At 46.5% G+C, this 23,009-nt stretch overlaps 2 protein-coding genes across 2 annotated transcripts; one reads left to right on the forward strand and one right to left on the reverse strand.

Annotated features, from left to right (window-relative positions):
• Nucleotides 1–450: 450 nt before the first annotated feature.
• MOCS3 (molybdenum cofactor synthesis 3) lies at nucleotides 451–2,422 on the reverse strand. The gene has a single exon (XM_045833079.1). The coding sequence runs from the start codon at nucleotides 2,260–2,262 to the stop codon at nucleotides 886–888; it is 1,377 nt and encodes a 458-aa protein (XP_045689035.1). The 5' UTR covers nucleotides 2,263–2,422; the 3' UTR covers nucleotides 451–885.
• A 107-nt stretch (nucleotides 2,423–2,529) lies between these two features.
• On the forward strand, nucleotides 2,530–21,441 carry DPM1 (dolichyl-phosphate mannosyltransferase subunit 1, catalytic). The gene is made up of 9 exons (XM_045833080.1): nucleotides 2,530–2,725; nucleotides 5,406–5,505; nucleotides 9,769–9,802; nucleotides 11,251–11,327; nucleotides 11,412–11,437; nucleotides 13,956–14,051; nucleotides 16,780–16,848; nucleotides 19,864–19,978; nucleotides 21,062–21,441. The coding sequence occupies exons 1-9, from the start codon at nucleotides 2,565–2,567 to the stop codon at nucleotides 21,164–21,166; spliced, it is 783 nt and encodes a 260-aa protein (XP_045689036.1). The 5' UTR covers nucleotides 2,530–2,564; the 3' UTR covers nucleotides 21,167–21,441.
• Nucleotides 21,442–23,009: the final 1,568 nt, after the last annotated feature.

Below are 23,009 nucleotides of genomic sequence, written 5' to 3' on the forward strand. Positions count from 1 at the left end.
TTCTGGCTGCAGGTGAGCCTGCATGCAGAAGTCAGCTGCAGAGTGGAGGCGCCCTTTGACAAGGCGTTTCCCCTTCAATTAACCACTGCTACATACATACCAAATGTTTGCTTTTGATTTTGCTGTAGATATTGGAAATGGGGCAGGGTACCTGCCATTTCAAGGAAATGTGGTTTGTAACAGATTGGATAGGGAAGGGCAGGAGGAAGGCAGAAGGTTAGAACTTGGACTTGGAAGATTCCAAAGCAAGCCAAACCATAATACACAGTTTAGAAAATGGCATGGCTACAACATAAGGTGGTCCCTGAAGCCAACTTTAGGAAAAAAAAAAAATCAGAAGTTTATAAGAGAAACTGACATACTATGAAAGTGGCTTCGTTTATCTTGCTAACCTTTAAGTACTTCACTTGGGATATGAATTCACAATATTTAATATATAACTACTTTCCAGATCATTAAAACAATGCAGTAACATTTATTTCTCTAGTGCATATTCTATCACCTGAAGTGGAAGTAAGATCCAAAGAAGATCTTTAGTAAACAATAAATTGATCTTAAGTGTATCATCTGTGGTCATTTCAGTAAGACTAAGTTTACAACAACTTAATTCCAGGCATAAAACAGACCATTTACAGAGCTTTTGCACTGGGGGAGGTGGGAAAAAAGCTGGACCGGTGAATGATTGGCAGATTAAAACACAAAATCCTGTCCCTTACAATATAGCTCACAAGTTCAAGGCACTCTCCAAGTGCTGAAAACACAAGGCAACTCGCAGAGACCGAGTTATAATCCATTAACAACTACATCATCCAATAAATCGCCGTGCTCTTTCAAGTAATGGGACAACCCACATCCTTCTCAGGTCCGACCAGTCTACCAGCCACCTCAGTACTGGGGAAATGTCTCGTCGATTTTGGCGGCCCAGGCCATGAGCCCCCCAACCACATCCTGAACGGTCAGGGAGCCCAGCTCTTGGACTGCCGTCAACGTCTGCAGGATCTTCACGGCCTTCTGGGATTCGTTGCCCAGCTTGCAAATCACGTAAATGGGGAGCGCTGCCCCTTCCTGAGTGCCTCGCTTCCCTTCCTGGATCGCTTCCCCTAAGAGTCTCAGGCTCTCCGCATCCCTCCGTTCCAAATGTTTCAAAGGGATGTGCAGGGCATGAGGCAAACGACAGATGTCCACTTCCACTTGAGGCCTGACGTCCAGCAACACGTGGGGTGACCCAGAATCCAGAAGCTGCTTATAGTCGGTGACAGAAACTCGCTCCTCTGGGCTCAGCAACTGCAGGGAACGGCACTTATCCGTGGCCGAGGAGCCACAGAAGGCTTCATAGTCCTGCAGGCCAGTCACAGTGGGCTGCTCCCCGCAGGCCGCACAGTCGGGCCTGCGGCTCCGCAGCTGAATACAGCGGAAACGTCCTCTGAGAGCATCGAAGAGCATCAGTTGGCCACTGTAAGAGGGGCCCAGGCCCGCCGCGATCTTCAACACTTCCAGCGCCTGCAGGCAGCCCAGGACCCCAGTGACGACACCGAGCACCCCGCCATCTGCGCAGTTGGTCACCGTGTCCGCTGGAGGTGGCTGGGGGAACACGCAGCGATAGCAAGGCCCTCCGTCGTAGTGGTAGACTGTGATCTGGCCCTCGAAGCGCAGGGCGCTGGCGGATACGAGAGGTCGGCCGGCCAGTACACAGGCGTCGTTAACGAGGTACCGAGTGGGCGCGTTGTCGGAGCAGTCAGCCACGACGTCATAACGGCGGACCAGGTCCAGAGCCGTGGCTGGCGTCAGAGCCTGAGCGTACGGCACGCACTCCACGGCCGAATTAAGACTGCGCAGCGAGGCGGCGGCCGAAAACACCTTGGCCTGGCCGGCCAGTGCCTCCCCATGCAGCACCTGGCGCGGCAGGTTGCTCATTTCTACCACGTCGTAGTCCACAAGGCCCAGGCGGCCCACGCCGGCCGCTGCCAGGTACTGCGCCAGCGGGCAGCCGAGCCCACCGCAGCCCACGACTAGCACGGACGCGGCGGTCAGGCGCAGCTGCCCCTGCACGCCGAGCTCCGGCAGCACCAGCTGCCGGCTATAGCGCAGAATCTCCTCTCGGGTCAGGGCGGCCTTCGGCGGCAGGGGCGACACCGGAGCCGGCCGCTCTGGCTCTTCCTCCGCCAGAAGAGCCGCCGCCAGTCTCTGCTTCAGGGAACTCAGCTCCTTCTCCCGCCGGGCAACTTCAGCCTGCAAAGCCCGGACCTCCGCCTTAGCAGCCATGACGTCCTCTTTCCCTAGAGCTCCTGAACGGCATTTCCGCTTCCGGTTTACCGTCTCCTAGCGACCGCCGTAAACTACACAATCTTATGGAGCTTTGGAAGAGGTGATAAGATACCAATTTCCAGGAACAACCTGTAGGTTCAACTTTAGAGATTCACAAGATCTGATATCTCCAACGGAACTATACACAGGGCCTTAAGGGAGCGAGCACTCTCCACCACACGGGCCCGCCCCCGGTCCCCAACTTGGCACTGTCCGACTCGTCGCGTCATTCCGCTTCCGATGTGTCGCGCAGTTCCGCCATGGCCTCCAAGGAAGCCCGGCGTACCCCTCCGAAGTCTCGGCGGCGGCCGGAGGGGCGCGACCCGCGACAGGACAAGTACTCGGTGCTATTGCCCACCTACAACGAGCGCGAGAACCTGCCGCTCATCGTGTGGCTGCTGGTGAAAAGCTTCTCGGAGAGGTAGCATGCCCGGCCGCCCTGCCCGGGGAAAAGGATGAGCTGGCCTCCCGGCCTGGTTGCCTGCCGGCAGTTGGCTGCGCCAGGCGGCCCTGCGGGGCCCGTCTGCGGCTGCCGGGGGAAGTCTTGGGGAGGGGGCCACCCTGCGGGGGACGCCGAGGCGGATACTTCAGGTGTTCAATCCTTGTCTCGGTTCTCCTTGCTGCCCTTGGGTTTTGCGAGACAGTCCTTTATCTTTACACTGCCCCTCCCATCTGTCACCGCCTTTTTCCCAAAAGGGCTGGTCCCTTTCACCGGGGGCGAGGCTGTAAGCCGGACCTCACTCGGCCGTCTAGGTGGTCGGGATCCGCGGCGGCAGCCGGGAGTCTGAGCGAGCACACGCACTCCCGCCCGGTGCCCAGTGCTTATGTAAGCATGAGGTTCGGTGTCTGCTGCTGGGCTGACGGAAGGGCAGCTTCGCTGATCACTGGGGATGTTCGTCGTCGTTAGAACCTGGGGCTTGCAGTTTGATTTGAAAGTGTTTATACGATTAAAAAAAAACAACTTTGGTAAATTCTGGTGTCAGTGCAAAGCAGCTTGTTTTTATGATTACAGTGGTGGGACTGTGTTGTAGAAATCTTGAAGATCTTTCCAGGTCATCAGCACCTACAAACTTAGCAAATTATTTTGAAAGCTAAGTAATATTCCATATGGCTATGTTGTATTTTATCTAACTGGGTCATGTCAACGAACACAGATTATTTTCAAAGACTTTTTTTTTTTTTTTACTTCACAAATGAGAACGGGGACTTTGTTCACACCACAGCCTCCAGCATTTTGAAAAGTGCTGGACACGTAGCGAGTGCTCCCCTATTAGGTGAATGTTGCAACAAGCACTCATACTGTTGCTGGCACATCGGGATGAAGTCTTCGGGGTGGCATTGCTGTATCGACAGTGGTGTGCTAGAAGTTGATAGTTATTGCCAGATTGTTCTCAAAAACAGTTGTACCGGCTTACGACTCCCCAGCACCCTTCAGAGAGTACCTGTCCCCGCAGCCAGTCAACTTGAGTATTTGTAAACTTACACCATTGGAAATGCTGGTTGGTGAAAAATATTGCTGGGGGTTTTTTTCAGCTGCATCATTTTATTATTTTACTTTATTTTTCATTTACAGTTTATACTCAGTATTATTTTGTATTAGTTTCAGGTTTATATCATAGTGGTTATGCAATCATAAACATTGCTGTTTTGGGTTTTTTTTAATGAGGTAACTACTTCACATACACAGCCCTTCAAATTTTTTATTCATCTCTTTTTACATTATCTTTGTATTTTGATTTCTATAAGCTCTTTCCAACTTAGAGAAATTGTCGTATAGCTGGTCTTGTACCTGTTTGTCTTCTGATTATACAATATTTTTGCTTTACTTTTAATATATTTTATGTAGTGCAGTTTATCTTTCAATAGCCTGGATGGATTTTTTAAAATCACGTTTCATGAAGGAACAACTACTTGCTTGTCAGATGCAGTCAAATTACCTTATTGATATCTGATCGGCTTGATTCCTTTAAGCTACCTCACCCTCAGGTGGTGTGGGTGCTTTGAAGTGGGAGAGACGTGATCTTGCTTACGAAGTGTAGCTTTCAGCACATCGACTAGAATCAACATCTTACATGCTCTGGCATGTAAAGCACGTGCCCAAATTTAAGGCACAGTTGGGAAGCGGAAGTCATCATATCTTCTGATAGAGGACAGATGGGCTGAGTTTTGCTTTCCGGCAAGTTTGCTGGGGCTGACTTTCTTAAGCCTTTAGCGGCGCGTGTTTTCTGCTTGCACCTTCCTTGCATGTTTCCTGAAGTAGGACCCAGAAGAAACAGAATGCTGTGTGTGAGAGAGTTTGGCTGTGCCTCATTTTCTTTCCACTTAAGTTTCCCAGTAAAGTTAACAAAAAGACTGTTGTTGTTGTTTTTTTTCCAGGGAATAGGGGCAGACATGCCCGTGATCTCATGGACACCCAAGTATTGGCTTGTTTGTAGAATAGAGACTGTCCCGTAAAGACGACGGAGAACAGCAGAGAGATGCTAGTTTGGAAGCATATTGAACTCTTGTAATTCTGTGCTATTTCTTTTTATTTGATAGTGTGGGATACTGGGTACCACTGTTTGACATAGTGGGGTCAAAGGTTATTTGGTACTCTCTCCTAAAGTGGGTTTTTTTAAGGGTGAAATGAAGTTGGATTTATTCCTGATTGCGTTCTTTAAATCATTTGGGGATTAAAAAGAATAAATCACTCAGAGCTTCTCAGTCATTTTGAGTTGTTTTTTAAATATGCTTTTGAAATAGTATAACTAAGATTAATATTAAGGTTCCACAGTTCTATTTCCAAAGTAAGTAAAACTTCATGTGATATCCAATCATATATATTACATATATAAATCACTGGTTTTAAAACTGAAAAGTATGGTTTCCGTCAGAGTATTTTATCACCTTAGGACTTTATAATAGCATTTCCAGCAACACACTAAGTTTGGAGGTGAAGTACTGAATATTTCACATTTCATTCTATAGTTGAAGTTTTCCTTAGTGATTAATATGGAAATATATTTCCACTACTGGTTAAGAATTAGTAGTTTTAAAATTAATTTTTTAATTTGACAGTACTGTAGTCAAACAATACAAATTCCATTTGTTTTTTATTGTAGTGAAATCAACTATGAGATTATAATCATAGATGACGGAAGCCCGGATGGAACGAGGGACGTTGCTGAGCAGCTGGAGAAGATCTACGGTTCGGACAGAATTGTAAGTCACGTGGCTCTTTCTCCGTCTGGCCAGCTGCGTCTTTGTAGGGGAAGGATGAGAGATGAACCGTGCTTAAGTTCAGTCTGCCCAGAAACTGCAAAGACAAAGAGCAACTTAGACACTTGGGATTCAGATGCATTTCCGCTGTGCTTAAGGTTTTACCTCTTCCCGGTATGTTGGGTCAGTAGTTCTAGAGCAAAATAGTTTGGGGGTGCACTGTTTTTATGACTGACTCTGCAAGGACACAATGAAAGCATGATACTGAACTGACAAGGGAGGGGACAGAACGAGGCTGCGGTTGGTGGCGTGTGTCCCGGCCTTTCCTGCTCCCTTTCTCCAGGTGGCCTGGGGTGCTTTTGGGAGCGAATACTGCCCGCGGGTGAAAGCTCGTAACTGCGGAAGGCGGCTGTTCTCGTGGGGAATAGGAATGGCTTTTCAGAAGACTTGGAATTTTTATGTTTATTTTTGCTCGCAGAATAGTCTCGTGGGAGTAGGTTGACTTTCTGAGTCTTAAACTTTAGATTTTTCCACTGCGCCTTGAAGCCTCTTCTTCTTTGGGAGTAAGTTAGGCAGATGTAGTGTTCACTTTATAATGGCTTCATATATATGAAACTATATATGCAGACAGAGAGCCATTATACCATATATATATGGTTTCATATATGCATGGCTTCTTGTACATATGAGCACATGTATGTGTATACTTTTAGTCACTGGTTTGGATTTTAATATGTTTGAGAATACCAGTGAGCTTGACTTTGGATAATTCTTGGGCCCAAGCATACAATTAAGTCCGTGTTTAATTAGAAAACACATACGGGGCACTGTAACTCATGTAGACCAGAGTTTCTCAACCTTGGCACCGCTGACTTTTGGGGCCCAGCATTCCTTGTGCTGAGGGGCTGTTCTGTGTGTTGTAGGATGCCTGGCATCGGCCCTGGTGTCTAGCCACCGGAGGCCAGAACTACCCTCCTTCCCAGAGTGGCAACCAAAAGTGTCTCGGGACTTTGTCAGATGTCCCCTTGAAGGGAAATTGTCCCCTCCTCCCAGTAAAGAACCATGGGCGTAGGCATAAAGAAGTCTCTTGGAGAACCTCTGTTGATATTTGCATTTCAAGAAATGGCACTTGGCATCGTAAAAAATAGTCAGTGGGTCCCAGTGTTCTTGATTGGTAAATTAATATGTTTCGTGGGAGGAGATCTTGGTGGGCGGGAAGAGTTAAGGGAGCTGTGTTACTGGCACCCGCGTGGTGAACCTGTCCTGCCGCGGGGACTCCTTCGGTCTCGCACGGAGCCGTGACTCACGGACCGGTCACTCCCCCACCCTCTCCAGCCCCTCCTGCTGAGTGGGAGGACAGAGGCGGGTGAGAAGCCAGCAGATTTGCAGCCTCCCAGCCGTGACTTCCAGTGATGGTTCATGAGTTTGGCCACAGCTCCCCGGCTTCTCCTTCAGAGCCTCCGGGCCACGGCCCGTGGTGCACGCTGGTCGCCTGCAGAGTGCTCTGCAGCCACGGGCCGCCGTTCCATCGGGAGTGTCGGCCTGATGACATTGTGAATATTTATGTCATAGAAGCTCAGCCTTGAGGTGTAATTGATTGATGGATTAGTAGGGACTGCACACTCAACTGACCTTCACAAATTCTAAAACAACACTGTTTTATTTGCCCCATCATTTTCCCCATCAACCCAATAAAATTCAAATGAATAAGGAGAAAATTAGCATTTACTGTGGTGATTTCCCTGTGGTACCAGGGAAATTCCCTATTCATTCATTATTCTATGACTTTTGAATCATCTTTTTAAAGATTTTTATTTATTTTTAGAGATGGGAAGGCACAAACATCAACGTGTGGTTGCCTCTCACGAGCCCCCTACTGGGGACCTGGTCCACAACCCAGGCCTGTGCCCTGACTGGGAATCAAACCAGCGATTCTTTGGTTCGCAGGCCGACACTCAATCCACTGAGCCACACCAGCCAAGGCTGACCATTGAATCACTTAAACTAGAAACATTTTTTTTTTCAGTGCCCAGTGGAAGCCTTCTCCCTCAAGGGAGCAGCCCACACCATCTCATTTTCCTCCTCCTTCCCCCACAGGCAGGCGTCTCCTAACCTCTAAGGCACAGGTGGCAAACACAAGGCCCGCAGGCCGAATCCCGCCCTCCACCTTGTTTCTACCCGGCAGCAGCGCTGAGCTCCTTGCCCCTAGTTAAGGAGTAGTTACATGGATACAGTCCTGGAATTACATTCGGCCCTTTGAAGGCAACCTCAAGGCTGGCGTGGCCCCCGGTGACAATGAGTTTGACACCCCTGCTCCAAGGCAGTGGGCAGCGGGCAGCTTGTCCCAGGCCAATCCCCTGAGCCTGTCCCCAAAGCCCCCTTTGCTCTGACTTCCAAGTGTGCTAAGGCAGCCCAGCCTTATGCTGCTGCTTTTCTGCGAAGCCCCTCCTCGTTTCACTGTCCCCAGCTTTAATGAACGCACCCTCATGGTCACCCGGACTCGCGCTGTGAAATCCTTCCTACACGGAGTCGAGAACCCACACACTACACCTGGCCAGAGGCAGACCAGCTCGGGGCCGGGCCCTGTCGGGTGACAGTCGCCGCTTGTTCTCACAGCACGGCCGGGCCAGCCGAGGCGAGCTCTGCCGTGAGTGCCCGTCACCGCCCAGACCACACAGCGCACTAGCAGGGTGGCTCCAGGGGGAGGCGGCCCAGAAGCGGGAGAGGAATCAAGGGGCTGAAGGCGGAGCACACTAAATGGAGCAATTTGAACTTGTCATTACACAGGAAATCAACAAGTGCATCCTGGGTGTCAAGTGTCAATGTCACCGATAAAACCAAGGTTGACTCTGAGCAGCTGTCCTGAGGAGAGCGTCCCGGTGCCTTCCCCAGGGTACAGCCCGGTCAGCGCTGGGTGCGTGCTGCCTGTCCGCACAGGCGCACGTGTGTCCGCCTCGTTGAGCTGGGTACCGTGCCCGTGTCGATGTTTTTACACGTAAACGTAGCCCTTCTGCACCACTGTTACTTTCTGATATCTTGGGGACTTTTTGTCACCGGACAGCCTCGTCCTTTTAACTGCTCCATAGTACTCTGTCGTATGCAGTGCATTTTATAGTTTGTAAGCTTTGGAACATTCTGAACCTTGTAAATAGTAAAATTATTTTTTATCTGAAGCACGAATTTTCCCAGCTGAAACACAGGGTTATGGGAAATGGAAGGTGAACTTTAAAAGATTGGCTTTTTCAGGGCAGAGGTCAGATGGGCTCGGTATTCTGTCACTGGCTGTCACAAAATCAAACAAGATCTGACACACCTTGTTTGATCTGTTCAGTGGATTGTGATTACAGGTGATTGATGGACTGTCTTGCTCTCCGGCAGGAATGTTTTATCTACATTTGTTCCTCCCCTCCCTGCAAGGCCTAGAGCAGCATACATGTAGTAAAAACCTTATCCTGAGTGACTGGAACTGAAAAGACTGTTTAGAGGTTTGCAGTCTGAGGCACCTGCTTAGACACTAGCAAGCGTGGGGGGCGGGGAGGCGGACAAGATACGCTCCGGTAGTAGTGTGTCTGCTTGAGCCCTGTATCTCAGAAACTTACAGCAGAGTCAAAACCTTGGCATTCTACTTTTACAAAAGTTTTCAGATAAAAAGAAAAATCAACTAAGTTAGGGTTTATATATAAAGCAAAAAATGTAGGAAGACTGACTGGGTAGTTGACGAAACTGTAAGAAAAGAGAGTTTACAGCCTTCCCGCCACTGGGCCGGCAGAGAAGGGGACGGGGTCACTGAAGCATAACGTCGGGGTGAGTCGCTGGAGGAAGAGCGACATCAGCGTTTAAAGTCACAGAGGGAGCTGAAAAGGCAACCCGGGCCACCGAATGTTCTAAAAACGTATAGAATAAATGAGACCCACAGTTTTCCTGGGAGGGCATTCATCAATGTTCAAAATGATAAATCAGTGTAAAAACATTGTTTACAGAGTTTCCTGGATATCGCCAAAGAAATTTCTGTGTGTAAATTTGGCTTTTATTATGAGGTTGGGGTGAAAAAAATATTGCTTTCCCTTAAAAGCTGTTAAACTGTTCGATTTATTACTAAATGCTTTTTTTTAGTTTGGCAAAAAAATGTTAAGTGTACTCTGCTCTGAGGTCTAAGAAATACAGCTATATCTGTTAAAATGAACAGTACTTATATGAATAAAAAAATAATTCTTAATAGACTTTTTTACTATTTGTATCAAAGTATTCTTTTTCTTATTCTTACAGCTTCTAAGGCCACGGGAGAAAAAGTTGGGACTAGGTGGGTAGAACCTCTCACCCCTTACACCTGCTTTTCGTCTGGGTAAGATTGTGCAGTGTTTTTGTAGTTTGCAGCGGGATGGAAATAATAGTAACCTCCCGTGATGCTTCTTAATGATCTTAGTGACATCTCAGCGGCTTGAGTTGCCCTCACCAGTCAAGGCCCACTCGGGAAAACAGAAGCCACTGTAACTCTCGCAGTGTAGAGAACCTAACACAGGGAATCTGGTTACACAGGTGAGGGGATTGCCGAGAAGCTAAACGGAGCGGTGCGGCTACTCAGAGGTTACCCCAAGGTGGAGCTGCAATGGGAGGTGTTGGATTTGGGGGTCCAGGAGCCAACCCGGGCTGCCCAGAGGGAGCTAGATGGATGGTGTTGGACCACCTGGCAGGAGTCGGAGCCACTGAGGACACTGAGTCAGCGCTGGGAGGCAGAGTAAGAGAGGAGGCCACCCAGACGTTCCCCTCCTCCCTCCTCCGCCTCCCATAGTGATTTGGGAGCCAGCCCACGAGAGAGCCTGGGAAAGAAGTGCCGTGCGATGGGGGGAAATGCCAGGGGAGGGGTCTGAGGGTAACCGTCTTGGACCAGCACACGGCCTTGGAGCATTTCTTCAAGTTTAAGTCTTAAAGGGGTATTCTTTATTTTTTTTTTTAAAAGGAAGCCTTCGCAGCTTTTAAACATAAAGAAAATCTCCAATGAGCTCAGCCATTCTGAGGCGATCTAAATGCCCTTATTTCAGTTGTTAGTTGCTCGTGTTGAGAATTGGTGTGATTTGACTGAAAAACGGGGAGCACGGGGGAAGCATAGTTCAGAAAATGTGAACATCTGCCGCCCTGGTGTCTGTTAGTCAGCTGGCCTCGTCAGATGTTCTGCATGCCCGAGTCCAGAAGGTGGCTTGGGACTGAAGGAGTCTGGGCACGGCCATGGACGTGCCCAAGGATTATCGATAAGCCCGCAGTGTTTCCAGAAAGCTGCTACGGTCACTTCTGAACACAAGGAGGCAGGAGAGGTCGGTCTGGCTAGTGAGACACTGAGGGGCCGGGTCAGAGCGTGCGGAGATGAGTAACTGATCGCTGTGCCTTTGGCCCCCGGTGCCAGAGCAGGCTCTCGCGCTCCAGGCTGCCCGCTGCGTGGAACGTGGAACGCACTGACAGGGTGGGGAGCGTCGGTGGGGGTGGGCGGGAGAGATGGGGAAGGCGGGAGGAGGGACGCTTGGCAGGGAGAGATCATCAGAAGACGGTGCCTGGGACTAAGGGCAGGACGGGGGGCAGAGAATGGAATTGAGAGATGTGTTTGACTGAGAGTAAAAAACATTTCATTACAGTTCAGGATCACCGTTAGAGGACTAACTGTACTTGTCAGTGCTTGCCAGTTTCTTCTGTGTTCAAATGCATGTGGAAGCATTTCCAGTAATTTTCTTTCATGGAGATCAATATTTTCACATTCAGGAACTGCCTATATTCATGGAATGAAGCACGCCACAGGAAATTACATCATCATCATGGATGCTGATCTCTCACACCACGTGAGTAGTGTGTTTCCGTATTAGCGATTTATCGTTGTCTTAGTCTGTTTCACTGACTTACTGTTTATTCTTTCTAAATTTCAGCCAAAATTTATTCCTGAATTCATTAGGTAGGTAATTCTAATATTTGGGGAAAATATCTGATTCAAATCATTTATCTTATATTGATTTTGGACTTATTTTCATTCTTTATTCTTCGCTAATTAAAAACAAACATGCTATTTTATTTGCTATCAAAAATAAAACATATAGACTTTGAATCTCAAACTCACAAGTATTTAAGAAGTGGGACTAAATGATGTGTTTTTGGAACCCTGAGGGACAGATGATTCCTTTGTTATCTAGATTATTCCAGACATAAAAAGATAGCAGGTGACTTCCTGTTAAACGGAATTAAGTCCTACATCATAAGGGTGAAGCCCCAAGACCTAAAAGGGTTTATTCCACGAACACGAGACTTGTTCATCTTCAGGAACTCATCAGCGTAATTTACCACATTAACAAAGAAAGCAGTGTGATCAGGTCTGTAGATGCCAAAATGTATCTGATCAAATTCACTAGCCATTTCCAATAAAAAACGTTAAAGTAGAAATAGAGGAAACCATTTCAACATGGGAAGGATAACCCAGTCCTAATACAAACATTTTGCCAAATGGTGAAACACGGAGTCATTTCTAATAAGTTCATCAAGACAGGCACACCAGCTACCATTACACATGGCGATTTTAAGTGGTATTGTAGACAGTCTGGTATAAATATTGATAAGGACACAAAACCGTATTGCAGGTGCTATAATTATATTCTTAGGAAACCAAGAGGCCGCAAAACCTCTCAGAGTAAGAATTTGGGAACTGATCTGAATATAAGCTAAACCTACAAAAACAAAGTCCAATTATGTCGCTCTGCCGTTCAGAATAGTCCATTAACACGCGTGGGAAGAACCCACGCTGCTTGTCTTTGCCCCTGAAACTGCCGCGCGGTCGGGCGCCTGCCTCCCTTTCTGAGCTCGCCGCGCGCCTCTGCCCTCGGCTCTCTCGGCGCAGGCTTTCTGGCTCACGCAGCGTGCCGTGTTCCCTCTGCCTGCTCCCTAGAGGCCGAGGGTTTCTCGTCTATGATCTCTGCACAAAGTTGCCTCAGAGATCCCACCTCTGCTTGTATTTCCAGTCCACGAAGCCTCTTTGGCCTGATACGGAAGTAGAACCAGTGGAATAGAAAATGGGAGAGATACAAACAGGCCATCTGTAGAAGAAACCCAAATGGCTAATAAATCCAAGAGAAGATAGTCGCCATGGGATGTAGTCAGGGCGATGCAAATTAAATATAATTGCACGTTATTATGGCCCATTAGTTTATCAAAATTAAAAGCATCCAGCACCCTGGCCAGGTTGCTAAGTGGTTAGAACATGGTCCCATACACCAACATACACCAAAAGGTTGTGGGTTCGACTCCTTTTCAGGGCACCTACCTAGGTTGTGGGTTCGATCCCCTGTAAGGGAATCACTTCTAATAAATTCATCCCGTATGCACGGGAGACAACTGATGGATGGTTCTCATACTGCTGTCTCTACCTCCCCCACCCCCTCTGAAAATCAACAAACCTATCCTCAGGTGAGGAATTAAAAAAAAAAAATCCAGCAGCACACCCAGCACCAACGAGAGTGTAGAAAATGAGCACACTCAAGTAGTGCGAGGAAGTGAGTTGCTAAAACCTTTTTAGAAAGTAATTTCTGATGCGATCCATTAGGACTATTTTATGTCCCATCGTGTTCTACTACGGATGGTCTGAGCACCAGGACGCACATTTATAAGAGTGCTGCCACCCGATTCACCAGGGCTGTGTTCCTGGAAGTGGGGGGACCCACCGCGGAAACAGCCATGGGAGAACACGGGTCCAGTATTCTACAGAACGTTTCCGCAGCTGTTGAAAAAGAGGAGGGAAATTCTCCGTTGTCCTGTAGGACAGGGGTGTCAAAGTCATTTTCACCGGGGGCCACATCAGCCTCGTGGTTGCCTTCAAAGGGCCGAATGTAATTTCAGCTCCTTAACAGTTAAGGAGTAGTTACTTTTACACAGCCCTAAAATTATTTCGGCCCTTTGAAGGCAACCGCGAGGCTGATGTGGCCCCCAGTGAAAATGAGTTTGATGCCCCTGCTAGGGATATATACCCATGATTCCATGATGTGTATTGTTTACTGACAGAAAGCAAGCTAAAAATGCACTGTTTTTGGATTCCAATTTGGTAAAAGCGACCTAAAACCCTAGAGGTGTGTTCATTTTTTGAGTTATTTTTTAATAAAGAGAAAGGTCTAGGAGGTTACCAGGCTGTTTCGGCATTGTTTACTCCGAGGGGCCAGAACAGAATGCATGGGGGTAGGGGAATTGAATCGCAGTGCTACGTTTGAGGGCGGTTTCACATGGAACGGCCAGCAGATGTACCATTCTGAGGACTAATAAAGGAAAACACAGTCAGGTTTGAGCTTTACTTTAGTAGTATAGTTCATCTGTTTTCTTGGCATTTTTATTTTCTAGGTATAAGTCTTAGAAGTCTCGTTTGTGTGGCTCTTGAAAATAGCTATTGAAAACTCAATAGCTGCCTCTGATTAACAGTTCATTTATTTGTTCTACAGGAAGCAAAAGGAAGGTAATTTTGACATTGTTTCTGGAACCCGCTACAAGGGAAATGGCGGTGTTTATGGCTGGGATTTGAAAAGAAAGTTAATCAGGTATATACATGTGCTACGACTTCTCTCTTTTTTAGTGTAACTACTATACTGTAAATATGTTTAAAACGGGTATTCAGGTTAAATTACCATGCTGCCTTGGGATTTGTGGGATCAGAGTACAATGCCCAGTAAATATTTCTACACAGCTTCTTACCTACAATTTTTCCTATGATTACGGTATTTTATTTCATTAAGGAAAAATCAGCATAAAGCTTTGAACCTGGGGTAAAAATGGTATGATTGAGCACAAATTTATTCTATTGGACCTTCAGCTTTGATTTTAAGTGAGCTATTTATTCATCTATATTTTGGCACTATATGGGTAGTTTTCTCCATGTACATTTTTGATTATTTTTAAGTAAATAAGACACTTTATGATTTCAACTGTTTTCTAAGCAGCATAAAGGTAGTGAGGCTTTGGGGTCAGAGGGTTAAAATCCTGATCGTTTCACGTAATTACCTGTGTCGTTTTGCACGTTATACCTTTTTTAAGCTTTCCTTTCCTCGTCATAAAAATGGAAATAAATCTGCAGTTTCAGTTTTCTGTTTCTGTATAACAAACCACCCCAAGGCTCAGTGACTTGAGTAAAACTACTCAGTATACCCCTGGCTCTGGGAGGTGGCTGGTGGTTCTGCTGGCCCGCCCTGGGCTCCCTCAACCAGAGAGCCAGCTGTGCCGGAAGGTCAAGATGTCCTCATTCATCCAGCAGTCGGTGCTGGTTGGCAGCTGGGGCATCTCGGTTCTGCATTTGGCTCCTCACCTTCTGCAAAGTGAGGCCAGCTTCTTCAGGTGGCGTCGTAAGGGCAGCAGCGTGCAGCCACCAGGGCTGCTGCCACAGGTCTGGCGGTGCTAATTCTGAGTCAAAGCAAGTCCACGGCCAGGGGTGGAGAAACAGAGTAGAAGATCCGCAGTGACGTCTTGGCCATTGGTGTTTTTGTCACACTCCACTCCTGCTGGAGATTCTGTTGATCTCAGTTTTTCCTCTTAACCGTGAACCTCGGGCAAGTCACTGAAAACACCTAAGTGCCTCGGTTTTCGGAGAAATGAAGGGGCTGGGCACAGCAGTGGCTTTCAGTCCTGCTGAACACTGGGGTCACGTGGGGAGGAGATCGCACACAACTGCTCGCCGTTCGCCCTCCGTCTCCCACGCACACGCGCAGTGCACACTCGCAGTGCACACTCGCAGTGCAGAAGGTTGGAGTGGCCCTGCAGAGGCGGGGCCGAGGCTTCGGTGTCCTCTACCGGCTTCCAGGCCATTCCTTCTGTACAAGGTTGAGACCCACAGTGTCTCTCAGGCCTCTCTGCATCTGGTCATTACAGCTGTCATTGACAATTAGGGAGTTCCAGCCAGAGACAGTTTACAACTTCTAGGGGGTCACTTAGTTGTATCTGTCATTCGCTGTTAGTGTCTGAGCTGGCTCACTGTATAAACCCCTGAGAAAGATTATGTTCTCGCGTGTTCAAGGTCTCATTCATGCGGCCCAGAACCAGAATTTGAACCCAAGTCTGCCTGACTCTTCATTTTATTTAAGAGACCACGGTTTAAAAATACATTAAATGGCCCCGGCTGGTGTGGCTCAGTGGATTGAGTGCTGGCCTGTGAAGCAAAGAGTCACCAGTTCGATTCCCAGCCAGGGCACATGCCTGGGTTGCGGGCCGGGCCCCCACTTGGGGGCCTGTGGGAGGCCGTCACACATTGATGCTTCTCTCCCTCTCTTTCTCCCACCCTTCTGTTTGCTCTAAAAATAAATCAATAAAATCTTTTTAAGAAAATAAAACTGCATGAAATAGATGGACAAATGCACACACATACACACACCCACACACTCACATATACATGCACGCACATTCCTTTGATTGCACACATTTTAGGGGTTAAACAACGTCCTGGGATTTTTTTTTTTTTTTTGTAGCTTTTAGGAGCAAACTGAAGGGGGGAAAGTTTTTGTTAGCCATTATCTCAACTATATCCCTGACGATGTTGTTTATATAAAAAGACACAGGGCCTTGGTGGTTACCTTGGCTTTGGAAACTTTCTCCCCAGGCTGCCCTAGGGAACTTTTCTGAGTCTGAGCACTGTAAAACAGCTGCAATACAGAAGTCCCTTTTCTAAGAGCAGGTCACATCTTTTTGAAATGTTAATAATGGCTATTAGTCCGTAGTAGCTTGTAATTGGCTGATACTTAGCTGAGTTTACAAGCCCTAGGCCATTGTTAGGGACTCCAAAAGTTCCTGCTACAGCGCCTTACCCTGAGAGTGGCAGTGTCCGGAGGCGGGGCGTTGGGGGCAGTGAGGTGTGGGTGAGGTCCCGAGAGTGGGGCAGGGCTGGCAGCCTTAGTGCCCCTGGAAGAAGAGACAGAGCTTGAGTCCCCGCTTTGCCCCCCACCCTTCCCCTCAGGAGCGCTCTGAGATGGCTGGAAGGCAGCCATCAGTGAGCGAGGAAGATTTTCAGTGTCTTGGCCTTCCTGGCCTCCAGGGGTGTGAGAAATAAGTGTCTGTTGGTTAAGCCACCACGTCTAGTGTTTTGCTGTAGCAGCCCGAGCAGACTAAGACGGGTCTCTTTTCACTGACCAAAGATTTCTTTGTTCTGCAAGATTAATATTTGTGTAAACCAGTGTTGCATTTCTCTATGAAACTGGTGTCGCGTTTTTAGTACTCTGCTCTTGGATGTGTTTCTCTTGCTTAGAAACTATTTTGTAACGAAAATCTGATTGCTTTATTTGACAGCCGCGGGGCCAATTTCATAACTCAGATTTTGCTGAGACCCGGAGCATCTGATTTAACAGGAAGTTTCAGGTACAGTGAAAACCGTAATTTTATATTTCTACTATTTATAACTGCTTGCCTAAATTTCTTGCTTTACAATGGCTTATTTTAAAGAAATGCTTTTCATTTCAACCCTGTTCTTGTTCTTGTTCTGAAACACTAAAAAGGCTGAAGTTCCTTAGAAGCTGCTAATAAGCATCTTCACAAAAAAATTGTGCTTTTTTATTCTAAAGAGCAGCAAAGGCGGGGCCCAGGTCAGGGTGCTTGTTTCTGTCAGTGTCGATGTTCAGCCGCGAGGGGCCCACTCACTGCTCCCTCCCGACGCTTCTGTCGCGGCGCTGTGCTCCGGAGGCTGCCGCCTCCTCCAGAGGCTTCTGCCGTCACACGGACATTTACCGCATGGGTCCCAGGAAAGTTTGAAATCTGTCCTGTTTCTGTGGAGCCTTTTGGTCACCTTGTTCTCCACGTGTGTTCTGTAGAAATTCTTAGGTGATTGGCGCAAAGCCTCCTGCTGGGTCCCTCGGGGGTGTTGTTTTTGTTTATTCGGGGGGGGGGGGGCTGGGTGCGGCAGGTATGTATGTGTTTAATTCTAGACTTGCTTCCGGAGAGGAACTGTTTTATGTGACCGTGCCAAGAGATTAAAGCCTGCCAGATTTTTTTTAAATCTCTGAGAAGATGCCTGTTTATTTTCTTTTAAGACCCAAACCCCGTGCATTAGTTAATAAATTATATTGCTTGGTATTTACTTTTTCCATGAAATAATGTTGATTTTCGACCCCCCGCTGGCACCCACGCACACAGCTGGGAGCCGGCTGTGGGGGCGAATGGGCGCCCGTAGCGTCGCTGTGAGTCTAGGGCGTCATCAGCTCAGGGACAGTAAGGCCGAGGGGGTCAGAAGTGAACATTTCTTTTTTGTGTCCTTAATTGGTAAAATAAAAATGGTTATGATGAGCACAGGACAACTGCCCCCGCTTCCCCACCGCCCGCCCCCCAAAAACGAAGAGAGGAGCCATCACAGATGAGAGGGTAGATAATGAAAACGAAGCCCCTCCAGGATTAAAACGTACAGGGGTTAGAGAGCAGAATTTGGTTTATGAAAGACAGGTGGAGCCCGGGAGTGTGTCCCTTTGGTTCCACACTTGAAGGGAGAGGAGAATGTGCCATCCAATGGAGGCCACTGATGGCCGTGCGGCGACTGCGCGGAGTGGCGGCACTTACAGAGTCTCTGCAGACAGAGCGGCCACAGGCGTGGGGACACTGAAGGAAGACCCGGGGTGGCTGCGAGGGCTGTGGCTGCGGGACTTTGTTTTTCGGCCTACTTCCCCTGTTGAAAGCTCTGCAGGTGCCTTCCGAAAAGCTAAAAGGTGATTTGTTTTAGAGTCAGCCAGTGTTTATCGCATGCCCAGCACCGGACAAGTCAAAGCCCCTGTCCTCGTGGAGTTGACACGTTCTGAGATGAGACGTACAGCTGCATGAAATAGGTGTGGCAGCAGCACATGGGGACTCTGCTGTTTAGAAGGGCACAGCAGAGAGAAAGGGGGGCGGGGCTGCATTGCCCCCAGACCCACGGAGGGGTTGGAGGCAGGGGTGAGGACGAGGGGTGGCCTGGAGCTCCGGCGGCCTTTCGGGGAGAGCAGTGATTGGGTGTATTCTCTGCAAATGTCAGAGCAGACACGTGTACATGCACAAGTGAGCCCATCAATTTCACTGCTTTTAAATAGTTCATTGTCTCTTCCTAAGAGTAGTGACTTTATTAAAGTTCAACTTCCGATGAAAGTTTGTTCATTGTCATTAGATTCTTAGTATTTAGGGGCCCTGTGCCTTTTACAAAATAAGTGGAAACTCAAAAAGACTGTAGCTCGAGGTTAAGCACCCCTCCCTGCCTTGGGCATTGCAAATCCAGGTGGCCTTTAACCAGGAGAGAACATACTTAGGCCAAACTGCCTCTCCCGACTTGCTCCAAAAAGACCCAGAGAAATTGCTGCCTGCCTTCTCACTGAGACCGTTTGGGGGGTGGGGAGAAGGGTGTGTTCGTTCACCCCAGTGACTGCAAACAGGGAGCTCCTCCAGAAAGCCGTTGGGTTCACTCACGGGACTTGCCAGCCCCGGGCTTCCTTAGTAGACCCCATGAGCTTTGTGTTGGCCTGCAGTCTGCCTGGAGGTAGACTGCACATTCATTCATTCATTCGCCCGCTGTAAGTGCCTAACTGCGACATCAGTTGGCGATAGCTGTGTCCCACCAGGACTGCCCGGATCCTGTGATGCCTGGTTCCCGTCTTAACCTAGCTTACCCAAGGTCATCCTGTGGGGGCTAGTGTACCCCAGGGAATTTATTTAGTGGATCTGCAGAAAAAGACGCTTGTCATAAATATTTATGAGGAAATGCTTGTTAATTACTAGGTTCGCCTTGTCATCTAGTTTATGTTGTTGTTTCATTGCCTATCAACTCTACTGTTCCAATATTTGGAACAATTTCTACTCTTTCAACTTTAGAAATAAATTTTAAGAAAATTTAAAAAGTAAAAACAGTAAGTGCTTCTGCTTTGAATGATTCATATTACTATATTTTTATAATTTCTGATAGTACGGTAGGAAAATAGTTCTGTAAAAAATACTAAGAATTCGCCCCCACTGGTGTGGCTCAGCAGACAGAGAGTGCCAGCCTGCGAATAAAAGGGTTGCCTTTCAGTTGCCAGTCAGGGCACATGGCTGGGTTGCTGGCCATGTCCCCAGTAGGGGGCGTGTGAGAGGCAGCCACACAGGATGTCTCCCTCTCTTCCTCCTTTCCCCCCTCTAAAAATAAATAAATTAAATATATGTCTTTTTAAATACTAAGAATTCATTTTATAATTATTTATAAAGTATTTCATGACCTTTCTGGTTCAAGACAAACGTAAAATCAACTGTGAGAACTTTTCTATATACAGATGGCTAGCGAAAGTTTTAGATTTTAGAAATACCAGTGAACTTTTTGAAAGGTCAGGATACATGCAGGCAAGTATATTTATCCAGGAGTTTATATATATATATTTTAATTTTATACAGGTTATACCGAAAAGAAGTTCTACAGAAATTGATAGAAAAATGTGTTTCCAAAGGCTACGTCTTCCAGATGGAAATGATTGTCCGGGCCAGACAGCTGAATTACTCTGTTGGCGAGGTATGCAGCTGAGGGTGCAATAGTGCGTGTATTCCTCGTAAAGAAGTAATAAGGTTTAGGTTTTTTACAATACAAGGTTTAATTTTGATAAGTACCAAATAAATGGGAAAGGCTTCGAGCTTTTTAGAATGCCCATGCACTAACGGGTGAAAATTCACATCCCTTTCACATTAATACATTTGACCCACCAAGATTTAAAACATTAGCCCTGGGTGGTATGGCTCCGTGGACTGAGGGCCGCCAGTCTGCAAACAAAAGGGTCAGTTCAATTCCCAGTCAGGGCACGTGCCTGCGTTGCGGGCCAGGTCCCCACTAGGGGGCACTCGAGGGGCAACCACACATGGATGGTTCTCTCCCTTCCTGCTCCTCTCTCTAAAAATAAATAAAATCTTAAAAAAAAAAAAAAATCCCACACAAACATTAACTGAAGGCAGCATTCCCTTTAAAATACTTAAAAGTTCCTGGAATGTTCTCCATCCTTGTCCTTCTGACCACTCAGCATTCGGGGATGAGTCTGTTTCCTGCTTTTCCTCTGGCCATAGCCCACAGCCACCCAACTTGAAAATGAATGATGAGTAGCCCGTGTCCTGTGAGTAGATGAAAAGCCAGGGATCCTGGGTGGGGTGCGGTCTGTGATGTTCACAGCCAGCTCGTGAACTCTCGGGAAAACTCTTCCCTGTTTAACACTGAGACTCCTGCTCGGAACAAGAAATAGCTACATTTGACAGACCGGTGAAAAAATTAAGTGAAAGACCTTTTTACTTTTGGAGTATAATTTTTCCTTGAAATGCACTCTGAAACTCGAGTAAACCAACTTAATATGTGGGATCAGTGCTTTTCAAGCAGTTGTCGATTTGTTTATATGTATAGCCTACTTTTGAACAACAAAGTGCTTGTTTAATTGTAAAGACTCGGAGGTACACACACGCCGTAAGGAATGAAGGAATTGCTTCCATCTGAAGGGATTGCTGTCACAGAACTAATCTTGTTTCTATGGTATTAGTAATTTTTATATGCCTGCTATGCTTCCTTTTTAATGTTTTTGAAGACTAACTTAATGTATATTTTTTTAACTATTAATAGGTTCCAATATCATTTGTGGATCGTGTTTACGGCGAATCCAAGTTGGGAGGAAATGAAATAGTCTCTTTCTTGAAAGGATTATTGACTCTTTTTGCTACTACGTAAAAGAAAGTTGTTCATTTACATTTATCATGTTCATTTCAAGTGAAACATAAAGGAAGCCTGGTTGCTGATTTTTATGAAATGTACTCTCAGAGCATAAATCATAGGTAAGGTAAATTTCATGCAAATCTTTTTTTCTGAAGAAATTCCATTTTGTATGTCAAATTAAATTAGAGAAATGAGCAGTGTTCTCAATTTTCTGTAACATTCTGCTGTATTAAGTAAGACCTATAAATAAACCCACATGGGGTTTTGCATAAAACATTGCCGCTTTTCCATTAGAGTGTTTGAGTGCAGTTTCTCACATGAGGAAAACTGTGAAATACTCTCTGTAAAAACTGAACTTAAAGCTCTTTGTACCTAATAGATGTCAGAAGAGCAATGCTAAATATAATCATGAAATACATATGACTATTCCTACATGAAGTGAAAAAGAAATGCATACCTTTGCCCTTTCTTTAAAAAGGTATCTCATATTCTTAAATCAGGTAAAACAATACATTTAAAGCACCATTTCAGAGTTCGGTGCTGTGCAGCTCTTGAACTGATGCAGCAGTTCCTCTGTCCAAGCGAGTCTACTTAAAACGCTGTCTGACTTGGGGGCACCGGGACGGCAGTGGCCGCACAGCGGCCCCCCCCTTCCGCGCAGCGACTGCTGTCAGCGAGGACAAGTGCCGCCATGAAAGCCAATGTGGCTGTCACAGCCGTTCTTAAACACCTTACAGACTACATAAATACTTTTTTCTCAAAATACTTCTTTTCGTATTATTTCAGGGTCCTGAACATCACATATATCTTTACTAATAAAATAAAATACCTTTCCTATAGCTTTTCTCTCTGTTCAGAAAAGTGTTCTTGATAGTTAAAATGCAAGTTGTTCAGTCAAGCCAGTGCAAACATTCTGTTTACTTTTGTTAAAGTAGGTATTTAAAAATAACCAATTTCTAACTATAACAAAGCTTTTGGATCATGTATCATCTTTAAAATTTTGGGGTAAGACATGAGCATAAGAGCTTAAGATCAAGTTAACTTTCCTTCACGAGTAAAAGGAAGAGACATCCCTAAGTTATTTACTAACCATTTAGTGAACAGTACTCCTGATCGTTACATTTTCCTGGCTTGATTTGGTTGCTCAAGTCAAGAAGACGTCAAGTCTGATCTTTCCGTTTCTGTTTCTAGCAGATCCTCCCAGAAATGACACCAGAGTATTAAACCTTGGATGGCATTTTGAACATTGCCTATTCCCATAATTGAGTCCACAGGACACGTTACTAAAAGGGCCTTTTAGTGTGGTGGCCCACTGGGGACCCACCTTCCTCGGGGAAGCGACTTCTCCCATCCTCTCAGTAGCTGCAACATTCATCACTGTTGGGTGTAAAATTAGTTTTAAGCTAACATCACAGAAATATAACACTCTTTTAAAAAAGGTGTTTAGAATATTCTTTTTCATGTAAACCTGAAGTCGTTTTCATCATCAAGTATATGGAGCAGAGACGAAGCAACCACCTCAGAGAACCCACTAGTATTACCTTCTCAGGCCTCGACTGGAGCAGATACCTTTTGCCTTTTTAATCTTTTTGGTTTTTATTTCCACAATCATTACAACACTAACTGTTGGAGTTTACAGTCAAGAAAGTAGTTAAGCAGCGAAGACTTTCACCATTTGGAAGTTATTTAGAAAAGAATCCAGGCTATTTAGATGCATTTTTGTAGTAAATGCAGTGACTTACACACTAAAATCATTTACATGTGAATCCAGCATCCCTTTTTACTTTGCAAATGAGGCCAAGGATGAAATCCAGATGTTCTCCCTTTGTATTATCACTGCGTGAAATCTAAGTATATC

This window comes from Phyllostomus hastatus, unplaced genomic scaffold (assembly GCF_019186645.2).
Source record: "Phyllostomus hastatus isolate PE091 unplaced genomic scaffold, TTU_PhHast_1.1 phas_contig_17, whole genome shotgun sequence".
In the NCBI taxonomy this organism is placed as follows: Eukaryota; Metazoa; Chordata; class Mammalia; order Chiroptera; family Phyllostomidae; genus Phyllostomus; species Phyllostomus hastatus.

What these genes read in the sequence shown, in the direction of transcription:
- MOCS3 (XM_045833079.1), bottom strand. Translation starts at nt 2,262, where the DNA reads ATGGCTGCTAAGGCGGAGGTCCGGGCTTTGCAGGCTGAAGTTGCCCGG.
- DPM1 (XM_045833080.1), top strand. Translation starts at nt 2,565, where the DNA reads ATGGCCTCCAAGGAAGCCCGGCGTACCCCTCCGAAGTCTCGGCGGCGG. An exon ending in ATGCTGATCTCTCACACCAC is followed by an intron (nt 11,328 to 11,411) that starts GTGAGTAGTGTG and finishes TCTAAATTTCAG; the next exon opens with CCAAAATTTATTCCTGAATT. An exon ending in TTTATTCCTGAATTCATTAG is followed by an intron (nt 11,438 to 13,955) that starts GTAGGTAATTCT and finishes TTTGTTCTACAG; the next exon opens with GAAGCAAAAGGAAGGTAATT.